Source organism: Mustela nigripes, chromosome 4, assembly GCF_022355385.1.
Source record: "Mustela nigripes isolate SB6536 chromosome 4, MUSNIG.SB6536, whole genome shotgun sequence".
NCBI classification, from domain to species: domain Eukaryota; kingdom Metazoa; phylum Chordata; class Mammalia; order Carnivora; family Mustelidae; genus Mustela; species Mustela nigripes.
In genome coordinates, this window is record NC_081560.1 from 410,211 (window position 1) to 422,502 (window position 12,292).

The 12,292-nt window shown below is 49.5% G+C and overlaps 1 protein-coding gene across 2 annotated transcripts in view; it reads left to right on the forward strand.

Moving 5' to 3' along the window:
- ESYT2 (extended synaptotagmin 2) overlaps window positions 1-8,610 on the forward strand; it is a 94,740-nt gene extending 86,130 nt beyond the window's left edge. For both annotated transcript variants that reach the window (XM_059395994.1, XM_059395995.1), the window contains 6 exons: window positions 276-661; window positions 1,755-1,853; window positions 3,112-3,243; window positions 5,075-5,180; window positions 5,844-5,893; window positions 5,985-8,610. In XM_059395994.1, coding sequence (XP_059251977.1) covers window positions 276-661; window positions 1,755-1,853; window positions 3,112-3,243; window positions 5,075-5,180; window positions 5,844-5,893; window positions 5,985-6,030 — 819 coding nt within the window. In that variant the 3' untranslated portion in view covers window positions 6,031-8,610. The remainder of the gene's footprint in view (window positions 1-275; window positions 662-1,754; window positions 1,854-3,111; window positions 3,244-5,074; window positions 5,181-5,843; window positions 5,894-5,984) is intronic.
- Window positions 8,611-12,292: the final 3,682 nt, after the last annotated feature.

A 12,292-nucleotide genomic window follows, 5' to 3' on the forward strand; every position in this document is an offset into this window, starting at 1 on the left:
ATCAGGCTGTTCTAGTGTCACTGACTTTTTTTTTTAAGATTGTATTTTTTTATTTATTTACTTGACAGGAAGAGAGACACAGCGAGAGAGGGAACACAAGCAGGGGGAGTGGGAGACAGAGAAGCAGGCTTCCCGCTGAGCAGGGAGCCTGATGCGGGGCTCTGTCCCATGACCCTGATATAGTGACCCGAGCCGAAGGCAGATACTCAATGTCTGAGCCACCCAGGCGGCCCTAGTGTCACTGACTTTAATTTTATGTTTATTTTCACTTCTAGGTACTCCACCTCGAAAAGCAAGAAAGGTCTCCAGACCACCAACACTCAGCTCAAGTAAAGCGACCCTCTGTTGCTAAAGAAGGGAGGAAGATATCTGTGAGATCTCAGAAGTCTGCATCACCAGGCTCTGGTGACAGCAGCACAGCCCCGTGCACTCCAGTCATGGGGAGCAGCAGTAAGCCTGGCATGGAAGAGAGAACCCAGCCTGTGGAGGCCAGCCCCCAGGGGCCGCGAGACCTGGGCAGGAGCTCTTCCAGCCTCCAGACCGGTGCCACCTGCTCCCCCAGCCATGTCTCCATTAAGGAGCCCACCCCAAGCATAGCCTCAGACATATCACTGCCCATCGCCACCCAGGAGCTTCGTCAGAGACTTCGGCAGCTGGAGAAGTAATTAGACACCTCCTTTGTTCTTTCCTGCTGCGGAGGGAACATCATCTTCAGTTAGTTAGAAGAACTCGAGGTGGCTTTGGCCTTTGGCTCACTGAGTCCTTGATTTTGAAAATAAGCCTCCTGTTTTCTTGGAGCTAATATTTGGCTCATTTAAGGATCGGGAAGCAGTGGGTAGCAGGTTCCATGAATAGAAAAGGTCTGAAGTTGTGGTGTGCCTGTCCTCAGACCAGGAAGACGGGATCTAGAGCTGATGTGAGCTCTAAGCACGGCGACTGTGTCTGTGCTATAACAACAGGTCCTGTGTGCTTAGCGTTCTGACCCCTGGCTGTTGTTGTCTAGTGTTTGGATTCATAAATGTGCCCCTGCGTTCTTGAGAGGAGGCATACAGCTTCCAGTTATCACAAGCTTCAGACCTTAGCCTTTTCCTCTCAGCGGAAGGAATAAACTTGCCCTTTGAAGCCGTTCTTCCTGTGTGTCGTTCTCAGGGGTGCGTTGAGGAGTAGGAAGGGAGGCAGAGCTGAAGTGAGTGCTCCTGCGGGGAGAGGAGGGACGCAGGTCTGTGACCCCCACAGCACACTTCTCTCCGTCCTTTCGCACTTCCCCTGTTGTGGAAAAAAGAAACCAGTCCATTCCTCTCTTGCTTTAAAAGCAACACTAGAATTTTAAATAAGAAAGCACCTTCTCTCAGGAACCAAGTCTGGGGAGTAGCCGGCACGGTCTTGGGTGCGTCGCACCAGAGCCGCCGTCCGCGGTCTCGGGAGTCTGTGCCTTAGCCCTGAGTGAGAAAGCCAAGGGGTCCTCTTCTGTCCGAGAGTCTGCCGGACGGAGCACGCAACGCGTGTGGGGCCTTGAGCAAGCGTCTGTCGTTTGGGGAGTCACACAACCTCAGAGTCTCATTTTTACCATGCATCCTAACTGAACAAGCTAAGTTACGTGGAACCCCTTACTTGAATTGTGAGTTCATCTGGTTGGTTGAGAGTCCAAAGTTCAGATTTTGTTCCGTCCACGGGCAGTGTGGTTCCTTCCCGTGCCAGGGTCGGACGGCCTTCAGTTCTAAGGAGAGCGTTAACCTTCTGCTTTGCTTCCCCAGTGGGACGACCCTGGGCCAGTCGCCTCTGGGGCAGATCCAGCTGACCATCCGGCACAGCTCCCAGAGGAACAAACTTGTGGTGGTCGTGCACTCCTGCAGGTGAGCTGGGCCCCCGGGCAGCCGTTACATGGGGAGCAGAGCACTGAGTTCTGGCCTCACCAAGGTCACAAGATTGTACCCTAACCCTAGTATTCAATGTTATGTCCTTGCTTTGGTCTCGTCGCTATTTCGTAGGTGAATATCTTCTATTCAAAGCCATTTGGGCTGCTTTGTAATAGACTCTTCAGTTGTCATCCTGGATATTTAGTATTACATGTAACATGGTAACAAAAATATATTTTTTTCAAATGTCTCTTTGGGGTTAAATTTCCAGGAGTAAGTTTATATCAATTCGAAAGATCCAGAAAAGTTTATGGGCTCATGATGGCATTGCCAGTCGTCTCTCAGGACTGTTTCTGTGGCATACCAGTTCACACTGGCACCTGAGGGTACAGGTGTGCCTTCCCCCCGACCCCCAATCAGAAACAGTGTATCGTACAGTACACTAATGTAGTAAGTGTCACATGAGATGCCAGTGTTGCTATAATTTTATAATTTGATTAGTGATGACAGTGTACAGCCAACTAATTATTTCCTTTTTAGGTAACTTGTCATACATTTACGATATAAATGTATGACATAAATATTTGGATCTTGCGAAAGACTTCTAGAAACATAGGAAGTTGAAATTAGTGACATTTAGAAAAACTGTAAGTGTAGGGTTCCGTTTGCGCCTGTTTGTTGAGCACCTTATGTACTCTCGCGGTGAGAGAATTACCGTCTCCCAAATAATCCCCGGCTAGATCTTCAAGTTGATCAGTAAGCAAATAATTTGAAGTGGTTGCATGTAATGAAGTGCTGGACTGTGTCTGCTCTTAGGCCACTTGTCCTAAGAGCAGAGCAGCGAGGGCCGCACAGAGGAGGTGAAAGGTTCTGGTGAGCGAAGGGTGGAGAGGAGTGAGCCGCTGAGCCGGCCCCGAGGAGGGGATGGCCTCGCTGGGGTCTGCCAAGGGCTGCTGCCCCCAGCCGGAAGGAAGGCTTCTCCCTCCGTGGGAGAAGACACACGTTGTAAGTACGTTAAAGTACTTTAAAGTAGAGCAGGGTACCAGAATGTCCCCCAAATACTGGGCTTAGGAGATGGAGGCAGAAGTCGCCTCCGCCAGCGAGTGAGCACAGGGTGAAGACAGAAGTGCACTTTGTTCCGTCGTGCTTCTCAGTGTTTGAGTAAATGGGAAATCAGAACTGTGAACTTGAGCATGACGCTTACTGTCACTTTCCCGGATTCTAATATCTAGTGTTCTCTGGTTTGTGTCGTAAGAAATCTCATTGCCTTCTCTGAAGATGGCTCTGACCCCTATGTCCGCATGTATTTGTTGCCAGACAAGAGGAGATCAGGAAGGAGAAAAACACACGTGTCAAAGAAAACACTGAACCCCGTGTTTGACCAGAGGTATGACGCTTCCTCGGGGTGGGATGGGGCACAGCCTCTTGATGCCTCAGATACGGAAGGCTTGATCAATACCTTTGAATGACTGGTGCATTCAGACCAACACCGTGTTGCAAAGTGTCTGTGAAGAACTCCACATTAGCGCCCACAGACTTGCCAGACTTACTGCATAAATAAACATGTTGAACTTCATCTAGAAGCACCATACCTAGGAAGTCCAAGTTGTGGACACTGTGGAAGAGAGACTCATGATTGAGGACCTTAAGAACTTTATTTTGTGGGGTTGTATCTTTTGGTTTTTAAGTTATAAATAAAAACTGAGAATTAAAAACTTTTTCCTTCACATTTTTATTTAAATTCTAATTAGTGAACATATAGTGTAATTATAGTTTCAGGAGTAGAATTGAGTAGTTCATCACTTACCTACAAGACCCAATGCTTGATTTTAAATTTTATTTTAAAAAACAATAGTAGGGCGCCTGGGTGGCTCAGTGGGTTAAGCCGCTGCCTTCGGCTCAGGTCATGATCTCAGGGTCCTGGGATCGAGTCCCGCATCGGGCTCTCTGCTCAGCAGAGAGCCTGCTTCCTCCTCTCTCTCTCTCTGCCTACTTGTGATTTCTCTCTGTCAAATAAATAAATAAAATCTTTAAAAATAAATAAATAAAAAATAAAAAATAAAAAACAATAGTAAACCTATAACATCGTAAAATGTTTTCTGAAAAACAACTAGTTTCCAAAGCAATAAAAAAAAATGTATATAAATAAATGTCATTATTGTTTAACATTTTTGCAGATCTCTTTAAAGGTTTGTCTTAATAAATGTCGTACTGCTTCTGCTGTCAGTCTGATGTGCTCATCTCCAGAGAGGGTCTGGGGAGGGGGGCCTCTAGGGTCCTCAGGCCACCTTTACGTAAACCTCAGTCTGTGCAGACTGGGTGTCACACGTTACAGCTCTGTAGCCAAAAATCCACCAGCGTTTTGGGAAATAAAGTCAGATGGTGTCAAAGTATCTGTCACTTCTGTTTACATTTATCTTTAAAGGCACTGGCCGTAGCTTCACGCCAACAACTCTGTTTAACCACTGTCGTAAACGGGCAGGTGCGCCAGATCCTGGTGCGGGCATGTTTTGACCGTGCTCTCACTTACCTCGAAGCATGTAAGGATTCTCTACCTGCAAGCCTGGGTTTCTGGCTGCTCCTGCCCCATGCAAAGGCCAGCTGCATTCCAACCACGGCCCTGCAGGGCCTCAGGCTCTCTGTCTTCTGCTTTACCAGAGACCCTGCCTCACAACAGCCAGGCGCCAGCCAGCTTTGAAGACTTGGTGCCCTGGAAGCATTTTAGTTCGTGGCACCTGACTTCAGCCATTAAACAGTGCACTGCAGATCTGTTCCCTTCCATGTGCGTGTCACTGAGTTCGCTCACCCAGCGGTGGTAGTTCGTGCTCTGTAGTCTTTAGGCCTGGATGATGAACTTGTGAGGACCCCCGATGTGTCCTGTAAACATCCCCAGTGCGCCCCGCCTCCCCACCACGTTGCTGTAACTATTACAAACACAGCATCCCTCCCTCACATGAGGGGGCCACAGGCACGAGGGCCTTTCCCCTACTTAACGCTGCAATAGTCCCCACATATGTTTGGAAAATAATGGGAAAAATTTGTTTTTGAGTTTTTAGGAAATGCCAGATCCAAACACTGAACAGAGCTCAATTGTGTAAATAAAAATCAACATAACATTTGGAACTGTCTCATCAGCAGAAATGTCATTTTTTAGTTATAATAAAATACCGTAAAGTTACTGGGGAAATTTAAAGAAGGTTCTCTCTTCTCCACGTCAGCTTTGATTTCAGTGTCTCGCTACCAGAAGTGCGGAGGAGGACACTGGACGTGGCGGTGAAGAACAGCGGCGGTTTCCTGTCCAAAGACAAAGGGCTTCTTGGCAAAGTAAGCGCGGGAATAGCCTTGGTCAGTTCCTGTATTTTATGAACATTAAACTCTTACCCAGAATGCATGTTTTTAGACCATACTTAAATAAGTAGAAAAGGGTAAACTTCCTTTGTAATTATGCTTCTTTATAAAATAGTAGACTGTGAAAGACCGTGCTGTTTAAAACCTGAGTACGCCCTGAAGGTTATTTGTACGTACTCATATAGTTAGCATATTACTCATCTAACAGATTAGTGGCTTTATTTTCTGAATTTATTCTAGTCTTTGTCTAAATTCACATGTAACTCCTGCATAAGATTATATGTTCTTTAATATTAAATACAGAGGTCAGGTTAGGGAAGAGGGAGTTTTCGGTTAGAGCTCCCGGTGACGGTGATCTGTACCGGCCGTGCTGCTGTTAGTGGCACATGCGCCGGATTTCTGTGACTCATCAGCACTGAGTCTTAGCAGAACTTTGAGACTGCTGGGTACAGGGTGGAGCTCTTGGATGTGACCCGCCGCATCATTCACAGGGGTCCTAGCGCCCAGAACACCGACCGGGAAAACCTCAAGCTAACAGAGAGAGGGTTCCGTGCTGAGGCAGGGGCAGGCTGGGAGGATTTGGGGGCTTGTGCGCAGGGGCTGCTCCTCCCACTGTGACCAGTGTCGTCCCGCCCACAGGTGTTGGTCGGTCTGGCGTCCGAAGAACTAGCCAGGGGTTGGACCCAGTGGTGAGTGTCCCACCACAGATGAGCCTGTGTGTTTCCTTCAGAGCGCTGTCCCCAGCTGACCTCAGGTCTGTCCTCTCCCTGTGACCCCTAGGTACGACCTCACAGAAGATGGCACGAGACCACACGTGGTGACGTAGTCCATCTGGCGCGAGGAGCCCGCCCCGGTGTCCCCACCCACGCTGTGTGCTCAGAGCGCACCCTCCCGCTCCTGTACCAATACTGGTTTTATAATTTCACTGTATTTAGTTATATAAATCTTCATAGTTTTATAAACCATGTTGACATTGTAGGCATATTTGGCCAATATTATCATTAGCTTTTATATGTTTAATTTTCTCTAGTATTTCACCCGTTACAGTAGTGTGTAATAGGGTAGCAGTTAGTTACTGTGTCACATAAAGAGGTTTGTCCGTTTTCTGTGCCAGGAACCAGATGTATGTATGTGCTTTACTGTTGCCTTGTTTTGTACACACTGGGGTACACTATGCTGTGTAAATAGACTATTTTTTATAATCTCTACATGCTGGTTTGAATTCCGAAGAAGATGGATTAATGAAATATATTTTTTTCTTCTAAAATGTATTAAATTCTTATGACAGATAATCACTTTGTCTTCGCAGGGTAAAGTTCTCAGTGACCAGTTTTATGGTGTTTCTTATTAAAAAGGCTGAAAGTTTAGATATTAGTATACTGCCCATCATGAATGATGAAAGTATTCAAAATACTACCAGTTTCTTAAAGATGTATCGTTGAGAGTTGAGTGCATATAAGGAAAAGTGTAGCTGAGCAACGCAGAATACGAAGAGGTTGCCATGATCCATGAATCATGGGGCGCTAGTTTGAAATTTCTTACGTAAAATGAAATGTCTTAAGTTTATTTTTAATTACTTGATACAAGTTATTCATGAAGTAGTACACAGATACACAGTTCCACTTCCTAAAATAGAACACAAGTTTTCAGTGTTTTCCCAGCCTGTGAAGACAGGCTCACGTGGTCACCATGAAGTGTGTGGGGTGGGTCTTAAGTAGGCGGGAAGTCGGTTTGAAAACCGACAGCTCATCCATCCGGCCATCGGTGCCACATCGTCCATCGGATTCCCTGCGTGAGGCCGCCGGCTGCTGGGCCGAGGACTCCGGCTTCGCGGCTGGTGATTGCAAATAACCATTTCCTGAGTCTCCTCACTTTATGCCATGACTGACCTCAGTACTGGGATATTGTTATACAGCTTTTGTTTGGGTTATTTGTTTCCTTTTGGGTTAGTATAGCATGTTCACATGCCCGAGGCTCTGCAGTCGTGTTGTTGGCTGTGCGCGTCTCTGAGAAGCGTCTGATGCAAAGGACTTCCTTCGCCATGAAAACATTCTGGAGTCGTGTACTTGGAGACCAAGGGAGTGGAACTTGGTGACCGGACCTGGAGAGCTCGTGGACTCACGGACTGCTCGTGTGACCAAAATACCAAAGTGCCTGTGGTGGGTGCTGGTGTGACTTCTGCACACTCCTGCCTCCCGGCGATTTCACGTTGGTTTTAACTGACGCATGGAACCATGGGTTTGTTCATAATGGAGTCTGTAGTTCACGACACTTTTCACGTCATCATAAAGATTGCATAACCTCACCGTTTCCTAGTTAGTGAAACCTCACTGTCAGCCGTGTCCAATGTTCATGTACAGGAGGGAGTTTATTAATGTTTCAGTGCACACACCATCCAGGAGCACACAAATTAGCTGTGGTGATTTAGTAGCGTGGTGCAGGCAGGGAACTACTTACTAAATCTGGTTGCCTGCCCATGGTATTAGATTTGTTTTCTTCATTCAGTCTGTTGAAGGGCTTCTGGCATGATCTGTAAAAGAGAACTGCTCACTGAAATGCTTCATACCAATGCTTTTTACCAACACCCTAAACACTGGGGTTTTGCAGTCATGTGCTCACCTGTTTGGTACATATTCACCTTATGGATTTATTTTATTTAACAAAGGAGACAAAGTAAATACAATGAAAGGTGGAAAGCCAGTTAGCAGCATGACACAGGCTTGTGACCCGGGGGCCGGGGAGCCTGGACACCCTTCTGCAGGTTCCGAGGCCTCTGGCAGCAAACTGTTCTGTTCTGCTTGAAAGGAAAGGGACTATTCTAAAGACATAAAACGCTTCCCGAGGTGATTCCGTCCTGTGGCAACGTGAGCATTTACCGAGAAGCTCTTCTGTCCTGTGGGGAGGGGCGAGAATGACCGTGGAGGCCAGACTCGGCACTCCAGGATCCTGGAGTGGAGAACACTGGAGTCCTCGAAATGTTCATCCCTGGTTCTTAATAATCAATTCGTCCAGGAAAAGGGAACGTTAACTTTTCTATATTGAGCCAAGCCAATGGGAGGAAAATTAAACGGATTTGAATTCTGTTAGTTTGTACATGTGGGTTGCTTATCCTGTGCCTTAAAGTATGGGAGTGTGGCAGTGGTGTTTTCAGGTTTCAGATCACAGCTGTACGCACCGCAAAGGACATTCGGCCCTAGGAGAGTTCGTGTCGCTGACACGCTTCAGCAGGAGGTCAGCCCTTCAGGAACCATGCGACCAGCGTGTGTGTATTTACACTCTGGTCGCTGCCCGCTGCGAGTGGGAAACAGAGGGGGTTTTTTAATTATTATTATAGAATGTCCTTTTTGATCAACTAATTTTACATGACAATGCATGTATTTATTCAATAAACTTTTATGTTACCTAACTTGTGATTTTTCTTTTGTCTTTTGAAGTTTTCAGTGTGGGATCAAATATTTTAAAAAGTAGGTACAGTACATTATTTATACGTTCTGTGTTTGAATTCTTTAATTTCCAAAAGAACATGAGGTCACCGATAGTAGGCCTCCTGTTCCATCTTCACGACCAAGGTGGGGCTCAACCCCACAACGCTGAGATCGAGAGTCAGAGGCGCCACCAGCCAGGCCGGCCAGGCACCCCTCTCTTGTTCCCATCTTTTGTTTTCTTTTTTCTTTTTTTAAGATTTTATTTATTTGCCAGAGACAGAGGGATCACAAATAGGCAGAGAGGCAGGCAGAGGAGGGGGGGGGGGACAGGCTCCCTGCTGAACAGAGAACCCGACACGGGACTCGATCCCAGGACCCTGAGATCATGACCTGAGCCGAAGGCAACGGCTTTAAACCCACGGAGCCCCCCAGGCGCCCATTTTGTTCCCATCTTAATTTGACTCTCCTCTGCCTGCCTTAGACTAGGGTTTTAAAAACAGCTCTTACGAAGGACAGTCACAAGTAGGAAAAATAGTCTTTGAGGGTCTTCTCAGAGCCCTTGTGAAGTGATGACACGGAGGCTGGCTGGACCAGGTGGGGTAGCACTAGGCCGGGCCCTGCCAGTGCCCGTGGCCGCTGACACACGGCCCTTCCGTGCTGCCGGCCACTCATCAGGCACTTTTACCACAGACTGAGAATGTGGACAGGCACGGGTTTTAGGGCCAGTGCCTGTCTTAATATTTACCCTGCCTTCTGCTCGATACCGGTGACTCGCCATAGTTTCCCAGTTTGTATGTGCAGTGCAGACTGCTGCTGGGCCAAGGCCCGGTGATCCAGCGCCCCTTCGTTAGCCCTCCACACCGAGAGGCCTCACGGTGTTTCTGCCCGTCTGCCGAGGAACTTGAGATGGAGACCTAGGCGGTCCCTCTGCTTCCGTCTGCCTTGCCCCCTCCCGTGCAGTCACAGGTCCCTTAGTTCTACCCTGGAATACATCTACTGCGCTGTTGTCTCGAGGCCAAGCCGCTGCCTGTCAGCTCCCTGTTGGTGCCTTGGCCTCCTGCCCCTGTCTTCTCTGAAACAGCCAAAGGGGTCTTGGAAAACACCTGTAACTCTCCTGCTGTGCGTGCTCCTAGAAGAGAAACCGAGAGCACACTAAGCTGGGAGACCCTTCCAAGCGAATTTCCTTCTACGGTGCCACTCATCCGTTCCGGAAACTTCCCCACCCCTCCTGCCCAACCCAGTGTGCCCCAACCTGCTCTTCAGCCGACACTGGACTGGCTACCCCCACTGCCCCTCGCTTCTCCACTTCCTCAGTGCACTTCCTCAGCCGCCCCAGACCAGTTCTCTCCCCATCGCCTCCCAGCTACACTGGAAGCTCCCGAGGGTAGAGACCACACAACTGTTCAGATCTCATTCCGCAGGCTCTGCACTGCTCTGGGCACGCGGTGAGCAGGTTGGTGCTGGCTGAGTTAGTCTCCAGCTGGACAGACCCCAGCGTTAACTTGTCTCAAGTTTCTGTCGGAGGAAAGGCACCTATCCACCGTTCTCTAAAAGAGAAAGGTACTAATGAGCATAACGAATGCCATTGCAACGAAAAGCCGACCGTGTAATTAAGAAACGTGGAGCGCAGATGTGGGAAAGGAGCCAGGAAGTCTGCCCTTTTTTGGTGTTATTCTGGAAACACTGGGCAATACGATATGAAAAGAAAAACGGTAAGTTTTGTATGGGAGACGTCGGTTTCAAGATGTGAGATTGTCTACCTGTAAAACCTAAAGAAAGTGGGGCGCCTGGGGGGCTCCGTCGGTGAAACGTCCGCCTTTGACTTGGGTCATGGTCCTGGGCTCCTGGGATCAAGTCCTGCATTGGGCTCTGTTCAGCGGAGGCCTGCTTCCCCTCCCTCAGCCCCTCCCCCTGCTTGTGTGTGTGCTCGCTCGCTCCTCAAATCTTAAAAAAAAAAAAAAAAAAAAAACTAAGAAAGTAATCTGAAAACTTACTAACAAGTGTTTAACAAGGGGCCAGTTATAAAAACGTACAAATCTCTGTGTCTCATATACCGTTACTAGCTATTAGAAAACATAACGGGGGGCACCTGCCTCGCTCAGTTGGTAGAGTGTGCGACTCCTGATCTGGGGGTTGTGATTTCGAGCCCCATGTTGGGTGTGGAGATTAGGAAAGAGAAAATATACCAGGGAAGTCACTCGGTAGCCTTGCGACTCTGACAGCAGTGACAGCAGCTGAGCAGGAGAGCGTGCAGAATGGTTGTAGAGCTCCGCCAGAGGCCACATCACCAGGGAACCGTGCAACAGGAGAATCCTGTGCAACATGGCAGCTGCTTGGGCAGTGAGACCAGCCGGGGCCAAGGAGGCTGACCAAAAGGACTTGAAGGGAAGTCTGGGAAACCAGGTGCCCGTTGAGGCTGGCTTGCAGGGCAGAGCAGGCTGGGTGCTGATGACTGGCCATCCGCGTGCGAGGAAACCCGTCCAGCCCTTGGCTGGCTGGAACCGCCGGCCGGGCGGAGGCTTCAGAGGGAGCACGAGACAAAGAAGGCAGCTCCCAGAGAACGAGCCCGAGAAAGTCGCTAAACCAGAAACAGCACAATCAAGGGGCAAGGACTCGCAGTTGCCGTCTGTTATTTTCAGTGTCCAGTTCTCAACAAAAAGCCGTAAGACGTGCAGAGCAGCCGTGAAGGGGCATCGCCGCGGGACGTGTCCCTGAGAAGACCCAGAGGCTGGACACACGTGCGCGAAGACCTCGAGTCTGCTGTTGCCACACATTCAGAGAAGTGAAGAGTCGAGGCGAGTGAGAAGAATAGAGCGCGTCCGTAGGAGAAACGGTGGAAAGGATGAACCAGCAGTTGAGTTCGTGATGAGTGAAATACAAGATCTCCCGAAGGCGTGCGACAGACCTGAGCTGCCAGAAGAAAGAACACCCTGGAGGCGGGTCAGTGCGATGTCAGGACCAGACACGGCCACGCTCACGTGACAGCGCCCCGGAGGGAGGCGGCGCAGGGCCCGAAGGACGGGACGGCCCAGCGCATGCCAGGGAGGGACCGACCACACAGGGAGTCGGCCCCAGGCACATCGTGCTTGAGCTGGTGAGAGTCGAGGACCGTCCGAAAGCCGCAAGACAGACCGTCTCACCCGGGGCTCCTGGGTAAGGCAGCCGCTGCCTCTCCCCCGAAGCCGGAGGGTGACCGATTCAGACGCTGGAAGAAAGACTGTCAGCCAAACGTCCTGTGTCCAGCAAAAATGATGGAGAAACAGTCATTCCCAGATTAAAAAAAGAGACAAAACCTCACAAGCCCACCTACCTCCAAGAAACACTGAAGGAGTTAACGTCACTGCTCTGTGTTTGCTTTCGCTTCCTCACGATTTCTCCGCAATTTCATGTGTCTCTTGGTACGGGGGTGCTGCAGTCTGCGAGGGAGTGTGGCCAGGGATTAAGAGCGCGGCTCAGAGTCCGCCTGCCGTGTGCAGACCCCACGCCGGGGCCTGTGTGACCGAGAGCAAGTCGCAGACCGTCTCTGAGCCTCCGGCATCGGCTCCTTAGGACTCGGGTGCAGGGTGGTCTGGAAGAGAGCAGGAGACCGCAGGCGCCGAGCGCGCAGGCCAGCGCCGGGCAGGCCACCTGAGCAGCCGCCCCGGGCCCTACCCCCCTTCCAGC